Here is a 17,942-nt window from a genome sequence, read left to right on the forward strand (position 1 = left end):
AATCATTTGGCGGCACAAGGTATCATAATTGGAGCACCACCCAGTCGAGTATCACGATATCCCTTATGATATGGCATAAACTGGCATATTTTCCGGCACCATCATTCCTTTATCCTGAATTTTTCCACTTAATTTTTTTCTCTGCTTTTGTTGTTTTTTCAGATGAACGAATCCTATCAGCATCCAGGCAAATGGCATGATTTTTGGATAGCACCGCCACCAATTCGATTGGACGCTAGCCACTTTATTATGTCGCATGTAATTCGCGGCTTGGAACATAATGCGGTCTACGAGGCAATTGTGCAAGCGAAAAATCGATACGGATGGAATGAGGTGAGTACCTTCAGGACATATCGGAATGCAGGACAAACACCTTTCATTTTGGAAATCAGAGTGGTGGGACGCGAAATATTTTCCTACCCTCGTAGCCAAAGGGATACCGGAACTTGATTAATTTTCCGACTCCCTCATTTGGTCCCATATCTACTTTTTACGATTTTTCGCGCGACAGTTACTTTGCTTTTATTTTAACGAATGTAATTTCATTTCATTTTTTTATTTATTTTTGCAATCAAACATTTTCGTTTCCACCGTGGTTGGGGCTGTAGTGAAAATATCACGGCCATGATTGCATAACACGTCCCACCACTCCGAGACTAAACGGTAGCAATAACAAGCGAATATTGCAATTTCGTTTGACCCCCACCCCCTCGTTCGTCCTCCTGTTCATTTTGGCCTCAATCAAATATCAAATATTTGCATAAAATTTTATGTGGTGTACAATTTGCGAAATGGAGTTTGTACAATTCCGTGAGGTAACTTCCCCGTACAAACGCGTTTGGATCTTTTTCAAGGATTTGTCTGAATGTTCCTCGCCGTCTCTTCACCTCATTTTCTCTCCGTTGCGAATTCAATGATTCAACGTTGTAAATAACGTTCAGGAAAGTTATAAAATTTGTTCCTTTCGTCCTCATCCCTCGCATTTTTATGACTGATTTAATATACCCCGGCAACACTGCGAAGAGCATTTTTAGATTTTTCTTTTTTGGAATGGTGATGGAAATGGGATACGATTTGATGATTCCATCAATTTTTCAGGATTCTTTTTTCATCTATCCGCCTTTTAGGGTTGTTTTTTGAATCATATATACAAACTGAACAGCGTAGCCACTCAAACCCCATTCATATTTCGCTGGCACAAGATCCATGAATAAAATCCTTTTCGTGGTGGCTTTTTTGTAGTGTGCTGGTGAATCTATACATAAAAGCAAAATTCATTTCCAAGTCCGTTTGGAATAGCCTTCAGATACAAAAATATGATAGCGTTGCAAAGGAGGAAAACACTAACTAAATTTGAAGTGCGCTGAGTGAGTGGGGCACTCGTGATATTACAAATTGTGCAACGCACACATAACGAGATGATTTCATTTGCCAACGAAAATATTTATGTGTGTTTATATTTTTCGAGTTGTTAATGGGTTTGTGTTATCAAGTTTTAATATGGCACTCAATTACGGCACAGATGTGTAATTAAATTAGCTACCCATCAATATGTTTTACATCAAAGTGAATATAAACACTAGCACCCTCCAAACATGAGGGCTCTCAAAAGAGTGCATTAGTTTCCGCACCAGCAAACAAAAACAACATTAAAATACGGTGACAAGGTCCAAAGCCTAAATTAGAAACAGAAATTGCACTTTTCCAGGTTCTTTCTACTTTCTAGCTTCCTTAGAACTAAGAGGCAAGCACTCATGAAAGCAACAAACATGAACAAATAATAACAGTTAAATCAGGCTGTTTGCAGATCTAATCGGGATCATTTATGGTACTTAAGTGTAGACCCCAATAGAGGAATCAGGATCCTATTGACATCACAACTGAAAAAGGCTTCGGTCGGAGCCACCTACAGTGGAGCACGCCTTCTCCATAGGTAAGCAGCTGCCGCGTCCTAAAAACTCTCGCAAGCAATCCGCCTTGGAGCATAGCAACTCTAGACGAACTAGAAACGTCAGTTGCACCGAAATTGATGGAAAAGGGTGCTCAAAATATCTGCTGTCAAGTGTAAGCTGTAAAGGCAGCCGTCTCTTATGGTTCCAGCTCCAAAGCAACTCAAACTGATTAATGTTCCGCAAATGAAGTTATTATTCAATTATATAGACATACGTAATTGAGAATAAATATCAAAGCTGAACACAAGGCAGAGGTATCAAATAATTTCGAAAACTGGCGAATTTAGACCGTTCAGGCTGACCAGCACCTTACTGCTATTCCAACAAAACACCGGTCTCCACGCATTTACTACCCTCTTTGCTCGGTAATTTACAAAGCCAGATAAAGTCCTCAGAAATCCATTCCCTCGAAGGTTATTGACGTATCATACCTGCAACTATCCACCGAACTGGAACGTCATATCAGGCGTAAAAGAAAAAGAAGGAAAAGAAATGGCTCCATTACACACGGCTTGAAACTACACTTACGACCGATAAAAATCAGGAACTTTTTGGAATAATTTGAGGGATCTTCTCGCGTAGTTAACAATAGTCAGCTCAACTGTTCATTCGAGTACACCACACTTCTGTGCCCATTATAAATCATGCTCACAAGGGGCCTTACAAAGCCTTTGAAGCGAGTGTTCCTTCATCATTTTTTTATCCCACCTTGTAAAGTAAAGAGATTGACCTGTATCAAACCTACGCTGGTATTTACTAGCTACAATCCATACTCTCCTTCTCTACACGCAACGTATAATTATTTACAGTTTCGCAATCAACGTTCATCAACCAGTTCTGGTTTAAGCCCCATGAATTGTCCTACCAATCATTCACGTTTAGCTAATGAAACTTAATTAGCATTACCCGTATACATTCCTTCAATGACAAGCTAAAAACTACCCCCTCTTTATTCACTTTCCAAAATTGTCTAGCGAGCCGGCAAGGCACACCTCCAATCGGCCTCGAGACATGCTGCGCTCGGCATCGCCCCGCCACACGGGCTTCTACAAAAGGACACTGTCCCACCAAAAACAAAACATAGGCCACACCAACTGCTCATCAAATCATCACTGTCTACTTTCTTCTGCCCATTAAGCTGATGACCACAAATAAGCTTTCTTTTCATTAAACTCGCATCAGGAGGTGGGCCAAAGCCCTTTAAAAGTGATAAAGAGCATTTTTAAACTTTTCCTTAATTTTCCCCAATTGCGTCGCACAGCCTATATACTTGCCTCCGGCTCTCCCCGCTCATTAGGGAGGTGATCACAAATAAGGTTTCTTTTTACTGAATTCGCATCAGGAGGTGGGCCAAGGCCGTCTAATAGTGTTAAAGAGTATTTTTAGACCTTTCCTTGCTTTTCGCCAATTGGGTCGCACAGCCTACACACTTACCTCCGGCTCTCCCTGCCCATTAAGGCGGTGATCACAAATCAAGTTTGCTTTCATTGAATTCGCATCACGAGGTGGGCTAAAGCCGTTTAAAAGTGTTAAAGAGTATTTTTAAACTTTTCGCCACTTTTCGCCAATTGCTTCGCACAGCCTATTCACTTGCCTACGCACCCACCCGACCATTAAACCGCTGATCACAAATAATGTTTCTTTTCATTGATTTCGCATGAAGAGGTGGGCTAGAGCCGTTTAGAAGTGTTCATTTGTATTTTTAAACTTTTCACTACTTTTCGCCATTTGCGCCGCAGAGCCTATACACTTACCTGCGGCTCTCCCCGCCCATTAAGGCGGTGCTCACAAATAAGGTTTCTTTTCATTGAATTCGCATCAGGAGGTGGGCCAAAGCCGTTTAAAACTGTTAAAAAGTATTTTTAAACTTTTGCCTACTTTTCGCCAATTGCGTTGTACAGTCTATACCCTTACCTGCGGCTCTCCCCGCCCATTAATTCGGTAATCGCAAATAGGGCTTCTTTTCACTGATTTCGCAACAGCGGATTGCCCAAAGCCGTTTAAAACTGTTGGAGAGTATTTTTAGACTTTTCCTTACTTTTCGCCAATTGCGTCAACTGCCTATACACTTACCTCCGGCTCCTCCCACCCATTAAGGCGGTGATCACAAATAAGGATTCTTTTCATTGAATTCACATCAAGAGGTTTGCCAAAGCCCTTTAGAAGTGCCCATTAGGGCGGTGATGACAAATAAGGTTTCTTTTGATTGATTTCGCATCAGGGAATGGACCAAAGCCCTTTAAAATTGTTAAAGGGTATTTCTAGACTTTTCCTTACTGTTCGCCAATTGCGTCGCACAGGCTACACACTTGCCTCCGGCTCCCCACGCTCAGTGAACTTGTGGTCACAAATAAGATTTCTTTTCCATGAATTCATAATAAGAAGTTTACTAAAACCGTTTAAAGGTCTTAAAAGGTATTATTAATTTTTGCTTGCTTTGTTCGTTGTTGATGGTATGTTTGCGTAATTCGCGCTAACCAGCATTCACTTACTAAGATTGGTGTGAAAAGCGAAGTCGATGGTAAGGACCAAAAGGCCAGCCGAATCAACGGTGGCTTCATACGCTGGAGGTGATTTGAAAGCCGTCGCGACTATAGCCAAATAAGTCTTTTGATAGAGCAAAATGACGGAACTAATCACGACGAACTGATCCCGATTATGAATATGAGAAAGGTTAAAACTAAAAAGGAAAACTGATATCCTTAGGTGAAACTCTAAAGCTTGCATTGCTCCTTTTACATATAACCGCTAGTTTTCCGTAACCATAACACTGTTCTCCTTCGCCCCACTCTCATATAATTTTATGACCTTGATAATTGCTTCGAGTTTTAATTGGTACCACAAGTAATTTTTGGACGTCATTTTTCGCCAGACTCAAAAAAATTAAAATTATAATTCCCTTTTTTTACTCCTTTCAGATAAGTGATATTCATCAATTCTACACAAGAGATCACAACGTCCACTTTGATGTAGATGAAATGGAATACAAAGTTGGCGCCTCCAGCAACTTCGCCCGACGAATTGCAACTCCCATGACATCATTATTATTAGTAACCTTCCTAGTCGTAATCCACATATTCATCGATTACAAGAAATAGGAGCTTTAGAGATAATTTTGTAAAAATCTTATGTGGGTGAATTAAAAAGTAAGAAATGACTCTGTACATGTAATAAGTAGGAAAAAAATATATTAAAGTGTTTTATTCTCTAGTCTCTGTTTTTATTTGACTCTTGTACGTATTGGGGTAATATTTTGTATTAAACCGTGACATTGTTTTTATTCAATATTTGTGTCATTACTTTTTGAAATGATACAATTGAAAGTGCCTTAAATTGTCGATTAGGAATGAAAATATGTAAGAATATTATATGCATTAAGTCATTTTAAAAATTGTTAAGATCATTTTCGTTTCACATTGTGTTTCGTGCACGGATAAGATTTTTATTTTATTTATAAATTTATTTATAAATTGTACTTTTACCAGGTTAGACAAATTAATTTTAATTCTTTAATTTAAAAGTGGAAAGCACGATCATTTTACGTATAGGAACTTATCAGAAGAAACAGAAGCCACTAGTCGTAAACTCATCGATGCATGAACCGTACATATTCATAGGAACCAGTAGTGAACGCCGAAATTCCTAATCTCGAGAATCGTATCCACAGGTTGTAAAAACAAAGCAAATTAACAGAAACCTTTGATATTACAAGCATTTGAAGAAAAGCTATCGAAACCTCCTTGGAAGGCTATAAATCAAGCACTGAAAATATTGAAATCTCAAAAACATGTAACACTTGGAGACAGTACTGTAATCTAGTCAATAGAGAATCTAAGATTATATTATATGAATGTGATTTAGGACAAGTGAAAATATTAAAAATGTTTTTATACATATAAAAGGAAAAACTACTGCTAAATCTTAAAGTTATAATTGTAATGGATATTGAGAAATAGGAGAAATTTAGCGTGTTTAAGATGTACAGAACTAGTTTTAGTACAATATAAAGGAAGCTATCTCGTTGGTATCTAGAAACTAAACATACCTAGTAAAAGTATAGATGACGCTAATGTAATAGACATAATTATACGAAATACCATAATTAGGCTTGACATAGCCTCGTAACAATTACATAGAAGATATATTTAGAACAAGGAATAGATACTGAATAAATCGAAACTATATGGATTCGACATGACTCTGTAACTCTGACTGAAAAAATGGTATAAAAAAATAAATTAAAAAATATCCTTGAATTCGATTTGAATTTCTGTTTTATCATTAAATTATAAATTATTTCAATTCACTATTTGTTGTCTCACGATACGGAATTGAAAGATAAATATAGCGGAAAGTGAAGTTTAAGGTAGCAAAAATAGGGGTAGATGAATAGAAAAGATGAACGACACGGCACCCGTTTTTTGGCCTAATTTTTTAATAAGATTATGATAAAATATATCTTGATTAAAATATCAATTTGACTATTTTATTTTATTGAAACACCTTAGAGACAATTGTTTCCTTCTCATCTCTTTATTTTATATAATTTTCTCCCAAAACAATGAAATACATCTGTAAAAAAATATAAATATTAGCTTCGAGGAATACTATTTTAAGCTACACTTAAAGAAAAGAAAATCATCATCTATTAAAACCGCATTATAATAAACGACTTGTGAAATAAGTTTTATTTTCAAAAAATGCCGGCGAACACCCAGTTAAATTTAAAATGAAAATAAGAAAATGTGTAGAAAAAAAACTGATATCAATGGAAAATTTAAAAAATGTGGTTAACTAACTTAGACCCCCAGAAAAAGATAGTAAAATGTGTAAGCCAATAGATGAAAATAAAAGAAAGATATGATTATAGTAATATATCCTGTTTTAGTTTTGAAACTCGATTTCGGAAATTATATTAGACGCCTGCCTCATTTCAGGAGAGATACGTATCATCTTGAGTAATTCCTATTCTGTTCATACATATATCCAGCTAGTTAATCATGGCCAGAATGCCTGCAATGCTACTGCAAGTCTTTCTACTTTTCGACAGAATAAACTTTGCGGTATGCAACTTTGGTGTGTCGAGCAGAATTTAAGCTCTGCCACCTGCCATTAGTCAATGTTACTGATTCTTCAATTGGTTCCGGTCCAGGCATTGCTAAGGCATCCGAAATTTCATTTCCCTCTACACTTCAGCGACCAGATACCCAGAGTAATTCCACCGTGTTGTATCTAGATATAGAATTGAAATATAATAGTTTCTGCATTCCTAAACGATTTTCGAGGTGATCAAAGAACTACTCAAAGCGCCCTCAGTATAGCGTGGCTATCGCTACAGACTACAATCACCCAGTTTGCACCCTTAAGATCACAGATACTTCAGCATGAAAAACCGTTACATATTGTCCCAAAAGAAAAGCCCATTTCTCGTTTTTATTAGAGAAGAAGACCCCTTCTGCATCCGGAGCAGCCTTGTTCTATTTTTAAGCCATCAATGTAGAAGACCTATATCCCACCAAGCATTCTTCTGGGACCCGCCAAGAATTCTTCTACAAAGCAGATGTGTAGGGACCCGAAAATCAAAATGGATTATAAGAACTGGATTCTGTTCTGCCAGTAATTCTTCCAATGCTCTGTGCTCCCCACGACCTGCTTTCATTGCTTTGAATTAATATATCCAGGAGCTGTAAATTGAGTAATGTATTTAAAGCTGTGCGGGCTGTTATGTTCACCACACAACGGATGCATAAGCAAACATCTGCCTAATAATAGTACGTATATCCACATTACCACATAAGGCCTGAGTCCCCATGTCGAGGCAAAGTTCCGTCTGCACAACTTATAGGCGCTGAGAGCTCGTTTCAACTTTACCTCTACATTAATTGTTTAGGATAAGTGAGGGATTCTAAGTCCACAACCACTTGTTGTTGTACCGGACCAAATGGAGAGCAACTTACTCCCACATTTCTTTGGTCCGCGGATCCCTCGTTTGGGGCATGGCACCTAAGCATTAAAAATTATAGGACAAACGGTTTCGTCCAGGGCAGAGGCAACTCGTCAGACGCTGCCTCACCTCTGCCCTGGGCGCAGCGTGACCGTGAGTGGCATCGGATGGAAAACGCTCCATTTATATATTTAGAAAAACACGCCAAAGGTGCGAATTATATCCAATAGAAACCAATAGTTTGAGCCTGAGCTGGCTAAAGCTAAATTAATTGTTTAGGATAAGTGAGAGATCCTAAGTCCACAACCACTTGTTATTGGACCGGACCAAATGGAGAGCAACTTACTCCCACGTTTCTTTGATCCGCGGATACCTCGTTTGGGGCATGGCACCCAAGCATTAAAAATTATAGGACAAACGGTTTCGTCCAGGGCAGAGGCAACTAGTCAGACGCTGCCTCACCTCTGCCCTGGGAGCAACGTAACACGTCCATCCAATTTTATCCTTTTCGTAAATAATACTATTATGGTTTTGTTTGGATTAACTGAAAGTCCATGCCTGAGGCGTCTGGCACCAGCTTCCGAGTTGCCGATCAACACCAAGCACAGCCAAGTCATCAGCATAGACTTGAGCATGTATTGGCAAATTTTGCAATTCGCATAGTAGTGAGTCGATCAGAATACACCACAGGAATGGCGATAGCTCACCTCCTTGGGGGTAGCCTTTCGTAGTTTCTGCTGTTAAGTAGCGCCAACCACTTCAGCACACAGCAATCTCTGCGTTAGCATAGTATAAATCCACTTACTTAAAGTATCATCGACACCATGAGCACTGGCGACAACAAAACGTTTTTGGAATGGTGCACAGCCAAACGCCCATTCATAGTCCACGAACACCCCTGTCGGGTACTCACCCTTCAGATTTGCATCCTCTATCTTTGAGTGAGACCTAAACACCTTCCCACGAATGTCTCAAACAGCCTCTACAAACCTTTCAGCAAAAATGATGTTAATCTATCTGAAGTTGTTTAGATTTGAATAATAATCTTTCTCAAGCGGAATGAAGACTACCTTAAGCTAGTGCCTAAAGGTAGACACGTAGTCCAAAGCAAGACATGTTAGAAAAATATTTCTTAGCAGTCGCTCTAAGTGCTATATACCTTCCTTAGCATTGCTGGATAGAAGTCAACCATACCAGGTGCTTTGAAGTGTTCAAGGAACAGTATGGCAGCTCTCACCTTTTCATTGGTAAAAACCGCTTTCGCAGTTTTCCAGTTCACCTTGCAACACTTACATGTCGAAGGGGTTACAGAAACCGCTAACTCTCCCCCTTCAACTTCTCTCATTAGTTCTCCCGGATGGTGTACTTCCAAGAGGGGCTGTACTGATTCCAGCCTGGAGTTCGTGAAAGTACTATCGGGTTTTCCAAGACAGTCAAACTTGATCGACTCATCCTTTTTAAGGATTCTGCACAGCCTTGAAGTCTCCCTTTGTCCTTCCAGTTCCTCACAGTATGCCGTCAAAGAGACTCGTTTCGAAAGTTTTGCCTCTTATTCACCCTCTGAAGTCCGGAAGTTTAACCAATCTTCATCATTATTGCTTTTGCAGGCATGATTTAGAAGTCATCTAGTTGATTTCCTGAGTATTTGCAGTTCATGGTTCCACCAAGAGACCGATTTAGTGCTTTCGCCTCAGGATATAGGAAAAACCACTTCACAGCACTCTAAAAGTGTGCAATTCAGAGTTTTCAATTCGTCTTCAAGCACCAAAAGAGCTCTTAGTCGCCCAGGGAGTTGCACTTTATTGCCAATAAGTTCATTGAACTTTCTCCAGTCAGTTCTCCCAGGGCTCCGTCTTTGTATTACAGACTGTCCGCTTGCAATATTCAAATTGACTCCGTGGTATCGGTTATCTGACAAACTGTTTACACTAACAGAACACCAACATCTACAGAGAAATGCAACCCTACGGTATAAATGTTTCTTCTATATGAAGGCAATGAAATACAGCAGGTTATGGAAGATCTGAAGAGAGAAAACTAATTTTAAAGGGTGATTCTACTGCCTTAGAGGCTCAGTCAAACGAGTAGAAAAAAAAACAATAATAGAATGCACACTTCTTCACAACGCTGCAGTCCGTTTTGGGCCTTAACTCTCTTCAACATTTGCTTCCAACTATCTTGGTTCAATAAATGGGTCCTTTAATTTCTTACATCTAATAGCATTTAACTGTTGGCGTCGATTGCGCCTCATCCATTCCTTGGTTTTTTAACTGACTTCCTTCTGTCAATTTTACCTTGAATACCTTTTCAGGTATTCTCGGGGCGTCCATACACTGTAAATGGCGAGCCCAATATAGTCTTTGCAGTAATGTCATTGTTGAGACTTCTAGGTCACAGTGCATTTCATACAAGTCCTTGTCGTATAGGACTCCCTGGTGCGTTATTTGATTTGAAAATTTTGGGGGTAACATCCACCTCTTATGAGAATGAAAATTCATGTTCTAAGGAAAATTCCTTCACCGAGGATTTTCGAGAAATACAATCCCCATCATTGTCTCCACAGAGGCTAGTTTCCGCTTGAAAATCATTTTTAAGCATTCTCTTTAATTTAAATGCATATCTGAATGCACTCCTTCTCTATTGTTTTGCGCCAAGTACCCTTAAGGCAAGTCCGCAATGCGATTGTCGTCCTCCTTAAAATATGACCTATCTGCCACTTTCGTCTTCCGATCACAATGCGTACGAGTGTCAGGCCTGTGCCCTGACCAAGTTTTTCATTTGAGATAGTTTCAGGCCAAAGATTCCACATTTTAGGCAGGGCGGGGGAAGCAAATCTAGCGCTGTTGATGCGTCGGGCAACATCCAGTTCGATACCGCGGTCGGCTGAAACCACACTTCCTAAATATAGAAATTGATCGGTTCTTTCAATGTTCTGCCCTTTAATGCAGATAAGAAAACTGCTATGACCCGTCAGACTGGGAACTTCGGTTTTAAGTTAATTAACTTAAGAGGGGTGCCGTTTTCCGGAATCCTTTTGATTACCCCCTTCTTTCGCTCACTGAGAAAAATCTCATATTCTCAGGATTTTCAGATGAGTGGAAGTTACAGACCTACAGAAAAGGAGGAGTAACGTAACTCTGCAGGAAGACCGTCAAGCCCGGCAACAATTTCACTTCTATTTGGACGGAAACTCCGTATCCGCATGTTACGCTGTCTAGCCATTCCATCTACGAGTGGCGAAACTAAGCTTAGCTAGCTTAGAGTTATTACAATGCGTGGCTATACATTGTTTGGCCTACCCGACCTTCTCTGTATGCAACTTTAGTATGTAAAAAAAATCTGTAATTTTACATCGATCCTTGTCTTTTCTATTTTTTATTACACAGTACTTAGCCTATTTGCGTCCGCACTAATGACGCATGACGGTTTAAATTGCTTACTGTCATCTACCTTATTACTAACTTATTTCTACTTACACAAAAGCTTAATCCTACTATTTACAATTGCACTTTACATTTATATAGTGGTTAGCCTCTTGGCACTCCTACCAGACAAGGAGCAGGATAATTGTTTTTAAGTGAGAGTTATGTTAAGTATCTGGCATAGCCTAAGGAAAGTCGCTAGTGGGATTGTTTTTCCCTGATCATACAGTCTTCTAATTTTTGGATCTGGATGGCTTTCGAGTTTATTGAAAAATCGCTCCGTAATGTTGAGAATATATTCTCTAATTCTCCGGCACTTCTTAGTCTTCCAATTGTAAGACAATCCAGTGCAATGTCTCAATACACGGCGTTCGAAAGACATGCATTTATCCATGGCTTTCGAAGAGCAAGTTATTCACGAAGGTACTCCGTAACATATGATGGGTCTGATCATAGTCTCGTATAGGATTAGTTTGGTTTTGGTGCTTAGACCCACTTTCTTACAAAGAAGAAAGTAGATCCTACCCAATGCACCATTTGCTTTACCAATAGTGAGTTCCACATGATTATTAAATCCTAGGAATTCATTGAAATTTATTCCTAGATATTTGATCGATTTCGACCCTCTCACTGTAGCATTCCTGATTTCCACTTTCAGGCGTTTAGTCTTCCTGTGGATGGATCCAGATCTCAAGTATCTAGATTTCCTCCTGAAAATGCAGACTTGTGTCTTGGCTAAATTAATTTTAATACCCCAGGTATGGTATTATAGTAGTAGTAGAAGTCAACCAAATAATCCTCTATTTCGCTAACTGCCTTGTCGGGTCGAAAGTTGGAGGAGTAGGCGAATGTATTGTCGGCATATTGCATTAGTTCTGTACCGATCTCAGGGGACATCGGCAGTGAAAATATTGTACAGAGTTACCAACAAGAGATCGGAAATCTCATTTCCAACGCTGTCGTAAAAATGTCTATCCTCGAAGAAACTGATGCCAAGTCTGATCGTCGGGAATGGGAATTCGTACTTAATTAGTTAATAGATTAGTCCCTTTAACCACACGGAATCAAAGGCCTTTTCTAAGTCCAGAGCGCATGCTACCGTGGGTTTATTGTTGACATTACGTCTGCTAGCTATAATATCGTGGAGGTAGCTCAGATCGTGCTGTGTTCCGTCTTTAGCACGGAATCCGAACTGATGGTCGGGAATAATGTTGTTGACATTGCAGTGTTGGACTAGCCCTACCGTCTATGCTCACTCAAAAAGTTTTCCTAAGTTAGATAAAAGTGAAACGGTTCTGAAGTTACCAAGTTCGCACGAGGCACCTCTTTTTCGAATGGCTATAATTTTGGCTATTTTCCAGGTGGATGAGAAGTAGCCATTATTAATGCAGTTATTAAAAACCGCGAGTAGGAACTTTTTTTATATGGGTTCTTATATAAATGGAGATTATGAGAATCCGCTTACTATCTGCCGTTTTAATGAAAGCCGTCGCAGCGGAACAAGTTAACAGGTAGTCTATGGCGACTTCCTTGAGTTCGTAATCTTTTTTGATTAAAAGGGCGGCGCCGGTGTTGTTGTCATCCAGGATGGTACTATATCCGGTGAAGTTCACGTTATGCTTGCTTTTAAGATGAATCTCCGAAACGCAGTAAATGTCTACTTTCAGAGAGTCGACCAACACCTGCATAGTGGCACGTTGGGGGTGAGATACAAGGGACGCGGAGTTAGAAGTAACGATATTTAACTCCTTAAACTAAGGATGAGTTTGATGGGGACGAATTGCCGTTGCTCGTTCGTGGTGGCTGGAGCAAGAGCTGCAACCAATTCACGGAACGCAGCCGGTCGGTTTGGGAGAGACTGTGTTGCGATTAAAAACGGGAACAACTCAACATCTTTGGCGCTCATCAACGGAAATGAGAAGTCGACTCTCAACGTCCGTCACATTAGTATCGAAAAATTTGCGACCACCTGCAAGTTCCTTTCGTAATGCTTTAGTTCCCTGATGGCAAACGAAGCCGGCAAGTGAAGTCAGGCGTTCACTAGATAGTTTTAATAATAATAATAATCGTTGGAGCACAATCCATATTGGATCAGGGCCTTGAAGTGTGTTAGAGCACTTCATTCAAGACCGTAACGGTACACTACAGTAGTACTCTGTAGGAGGCAATGTGGTCAGCATTGTGCTCGCCCGAGATTATTACCCTGATTTGACTCAGATACTGGTATCCGACGTCAAATCCCACTGCTACCAGTGAGATTTGAACCGCGACCTTCCATACGATAGCCTTGTGCTCTAACTACTTAGCTATCCGGACACATACACATCCGGACAGATACTTTTAGGTACGAATATTATAAGCAACAGATGGGAAACTCCTTTCATCAGCAAAGTGTTTTTGGCCAATCTAGAAACAAAGTTAACTTCAGCAGGACCGATGGCAAAAAATTGCGTACAACGCGCCACCAGGTGTCCATGCTTTGGCGAGGGACCTGCCTACCTAGATCATACCATGACTTACACTACATTAGTTGATTAAACTGCAGCCCGAATGAATTGTGTTTTCCACCGATGTTTGTATTCTGACCCGGTGTTATCACATTCCAGATATCTCTCGACCCATACTCGACCGTACGACTCTACTGCTCCCCAGCCTCCTATAATCCTCTTCAAAAACCGCAGTTTCCGAGTTCATCCCACTCAATATCGATAAATTCCTTCTAATTAGATGTGATCGCATGGTATCATTCAGAACTGCAGTTCTTGCTTAACCCAGAATATTTGCACTAATCGCCTCCTGCGCCCGTTTCAAAAGAGCTGATCCTGTAGGAATGCTCCATCAAACTCTCACCAGGACGCTGCCTACACACTCGTAAATCATCTTACAAGACGTTAAGCGATAGCTTGGGTATATACTCATTTTTCAAACTCTTCTGAACCGAAGATGAGGTACTAAGTATCCGCGACCAATCGAATCTTTACGCAACTAAGGAATATGTCCGTTTGCTAAACTCTTAGCATATTCGTCATGCAAATTTAGTCAGGGACGAGTATGACCGTAATGGGCATCAGTGACATGCCGATATGCGAGTAACCGAATTAGTACATCACAAAGAAGCAGATGACCTCAACATTTACAATGAATGATTTCTTCCATATGATCCTGATGTGTATCAGCTCCACCTCCTCACGTAGCAACAATTTCGACCAGCGAAGCCGCATAATGAGAGGATGTAATGCCAAATCAAGAAAACTCCACGAACTACAAAACGTGTAACAATCATATATTCATCTCAACTCTCTCATAATCCTCTTAAACAGAACAATTTATCTTAAAATTAGCCAATCTATAGTTCCGTGACTTGGTTCCACGAATGAGCACCATTTTCTCGCCTCGTCCCTTGCAGACAGCCAATAATCGCTTAAGACCCTGCGCCGTTATGTACCCGATGGCCGTCACATTTGCCTCCGTAAAGCTGAAGCTACTCTGCGTCACGTACCCAAACACCTCCCGCGAGCACTGGTATCGTATCGAGCTCTGTGCGTTCGGAAGCCACAGTTCACACATTTTCTTGAATTGTTCCGCAACTATTGCACTTGTGCCAGGTGGGCGGATTTTTATGCGTTTATCGCTGGTTTCCTGGGGATAAGACAAATTTGAAACAAGAAAAGGCAGAAAATAAGAAATGATGTTACCTGCTTCCGCCTCTTTTCGCGAACACGACGATTTCGTAGTCTCTTCAGCAGCTTCTTGTGTTCCTTTCGTAGCTTCTTCCTCGTGTTTTCATTGCAATCGTTATGCAGTGGTTCCACGTGAACAGGCTTCTTATTGAAGAATTTCTGTTGCTTGAGGGCGTGCTTCAGATCACGACTTTTGGGCAAACAAATCACCGAGAAGTCACCGGGATTGCCGCGACTTTTCATTTTCAAATAGATCGGAACAAGGCAGTCTTCAGGAAGGTTAGGAAGGTTCTGGTTGCGATGTAAAGCTGTCGCGATGTCATCAAGCAACTGTTTCTCGCGCAGAACGTGAAAGTCTTCAGTGCCCGCTGACGGGGGCATTCTCCATTCGCTGACTAGTTTTTTAAACGAACATTCAAAAGGACTTGCAATCCCCAGCCGTCGATAATTGACTCGTTTATTTGGCGGCAAGCGAAAGTATTTGTCACGAAGTTCGCGAAATTTCTCGGCGCGTTCCTTGCGAGCAATCAGCGTATCGGGAAGATTTTCATCGTTCCCCGACTCCTTTGCGATAGAGTTCATCTCCCGCAGCCCACCTGGACGAGCTCCCCACATAATCAAGCAAAGCCAGAGTGGCATTCCGTAACCAGACGGCACAATCACGTCCCAGCCACAACCGTAGCCTAACTTCTTGTAGAAATTATTTTGCGACCCTGGACGCTGGATAAGTAGAATGGGAACGGGTTGCATTTCATCTTCGAAGCGACAGCGGTCCCCAGGGATAATGGCGTCCTCGCTCCGTTTTTTGCAGAATTCGTGGTTAGAGAGCATCGTCTTAGTGAGGTTTGTACGAGTATCAGAATCCCAAATGAAACTAAGTGCGAGATCCTCAGGAAGGGCCAAGAACATGCTTCGGTTGACTGGTTGTAACTCTGGTAAAGCTTTAGTGCGTTTTTTGGGTCGGTTTAGCCGAGGATCTTCGATGTTTAGACCGAGCACCATATTCGGAATGAGCATTGCAGGCGAGGTAATGCCTTTGCAGTCGTCCCAGAACTCTGTTTGCAGCTGATGGGCTTTACTAAGCTTTTCGTTGTTTTGCAACTCCTTGAACCTGCGGGGATTATGTTAATTTTACTTCATTTACGATTTTTAAAAAGTCTCTTACCAGTTTTCCGGCTCGTTGGGTCGCAAGCCCTTGCATTTCATTGCCGAGACCAACACAGACTGCGAAAGGGGACCTGTGAGCCGATACCGGTTCAGTGTGTCTTTCAGTTCAGTTAGAGAAATATTTGTATCAGCGTTGCTGTAGCTAGGGCACCGCGCGTAAGCGACTGTCTTCGTTATCGTCCTTGTTTGTCCGTCCGCGTCTTCCTCCATTACCTGGTTTTGGTCGCTGGCCAATCGGAAAACCGAAATGAGTTCCTTGGCTACTTCCCTGTAAATCGACGGGTGGGCGAATATCCACAATGTCCGGGAGATTTCGAGAAAACTCTCCATGGGCTTCCAGATGAAGCTGATGGTGCCCAGAGCTCCATGTGGGTACTGTCCGGCCTTAAAAAGGTGAACGGTGCCTTCTCGCTTTCCGCTTGTGTACAGTTTCGCCGTGATCCCCAAACCACACTTGGAGTTCGTCATCTTATCAAATCCAACTTTTAAATCGTCCAGCGGACCTTTTACTTCTAGACAACCCAAATACGAAACGTCCTGGATTAAGCAATGGCTCGAGGACGCCCGATAACTAGCTCGGAAGGTCTTCGCGCACGAAGCCAGCGGCAGTTTGTACCCCCACTTGGGAATCATATGAAACCGCTTCGCATGCCAAATATGTGTCTCCAGCCAAATGTTCTTCTGCTGCCGCCTAATGTATTCCTTCAGGAGATTGCTGGGTTTCCGCCGAAACTTCCGGGAGGGTCGCTTCGTAGATTGAGGATTTCCAGCTTTGGACATTTGTGATTCGTGTATGCCTCGATAGCGTCTGGGCAGCCGCTTAGGGTGGTGAGACATCGCTCGCCGCCGCATGTGTTTAGGCAGCGTTTGGAATGCCAACTTTGTATTGCTCGGATTTTGGATTTCATTGATGAGTTTGCGGACCTCGTCGGCACGCTCCGCGGCATAATGGTAAGTTTGAATGGCATCGGGAATGGGCACGTGGCCTCCGATTGCAGAATCGTACTCTAGCTTCTCTGATGTCATCGCACTTAATTTAATTTACTCAACTACTACTCAATTTAATTCACTAATAGCTACAAATTCCGAACCATTTGGAACTTTACACGGAAACCTCGTCCCTCTTGGTTATGTTTACAAAATTAAATGAAACGTCAATGTCGTTTCTAGTTTCCCAACAGAGGCCACTGCAATCACTAAGTGACGATCTTAAGTGAAGACGCGAATCATAGTTGGTTCTAATTCAGGGTTAGTAGAAACCCCAAAATACTAAAATGGAATTAATTCAGTGACAGAACTGTAGTTGACAACCAAAAAATGTTCCATGTTTAAAGAAATTTACACCTCTAAATATAAATAATAATTTGCATCATTATTAGTATTTCCATATTTCACAAAATCAACTTTAGTTTTTCAAACCGCAGTAACATCCGTCCCTAGTACTAAAGGGTTAAGTCTTAGATAATGTCCAGAATCCTATTCAATATTCTTTTTAGGGGATTCCCCTTCTTTTTTCGATATTTAAATTTCAAGTGTTTTCCAATGAATTTATAGTATTTCTCGGAACATAACGTGATTGCTGGGAATCAACCAAATCTGGAGTGTAGTATAGTGCCGGTAAAAATGATAAGACACCCCATGTTTTCCATAAAATAATAAAACAATTCCAAGGAGGTTTGTATACATCCGAGATAACGGTGCCGAATTATATTCTCCTGAGTAATTAGCTGGGGGATTCCCCAAAAACATGGAGTAATTGAAGAAATTCGAATTTCAG

General features: G+C 41.0%; 2 protein-coding genes across 2 annotated transcripts in view; one reads left to right on the forward strand and one right to left on the reverse strand.

The window, feature by feature from the left end:
• The window catches only part of LOC119649830 (limbic system-associated membrane protein), a 216,732-nt gene extending 209,905 nt beyond the window's left edge, over positions 1–6,827 (forward strand). Inside the window, exons 8-9 of the mRNA XM_038052172.1 lie at positions 163–333; positions 4,871–6,827. Of these exons, the coding sequence (XP_037908100.1) occupies positions 163–333; positions 4,871–5,050 (351 nt within the window). The 3' untranslated portion in view covers positions 5,051–6,827. The remainder of the gene's footprint in view (positions 1–162; positions 334–4,870) is intronic.
• Positions 6,828–14,580: 7,753 nt separating this feature from the next.
• On the reverse strand, positions 14,581–17,327 carry LOC119649970 (ribonucleases P/MRP protein subunit POP1). The gene is made up of 3 exons (XM_038052406.1): positions 16,164–17,327; positions 15,014–16,109; positions 14,581–14,957 (listed from the first exon to the last, which is right to left on the reverse strand). The coding sequence occupies exons 1-3, from the start codon at positions 17,189–17,191 to the stop codon at positions 14,631–14,633; spliced, it is 2,451 nt and encodes an 816-aa protein (XP_037908334.1). The 5' UTR covers positions 17,192–17,327; the 3' UTR covers positions 14,581–14,630.
• Between the last annotated feature and the right edge of the window lie 615 nt (positions 17,328–17,942).

Source organism: Hermetia illucens, chromosome 2 (assembly GCF_905115235.1).
Source record: "Hermetia illucens chromosome 2, iHerIll2.2.curated.20191125, whole genome shotgun sequence".
Classification (NCBI taxonomy): domain Eukaryota; kingdom Metazoa; phylum Arthropoda; class Insecta; order Diptera; family Stratiomyidae; genus Hermetia; species Hermetia illucens.

Excerpts from the sequence above, each read along its gene's own strand:
- LOC119649970 (XM_038052406.1), bottom strand. The coding sequence starts at position 17,191 with ATGACATCAGAGAAGCTAGAGTACGATTCTGCAATCGGAGGCCACGTG. Across the intron at positions 16,110-16,163 it reads CCCAACGAGCCGGAAAACTG|GTTCAAGGAGTTGCAAAACA; the intron begins GTAAGAGACTTT and ends TAATCCCCGCAG. Across the intron at positions 14,958-15,013 it reads GCGAAAAGAGGCGGAAGCAG|GAAACCAGCGATAAACGCAT; the intron begins GTAACATCATTT and ends TCTTATCCCCAG.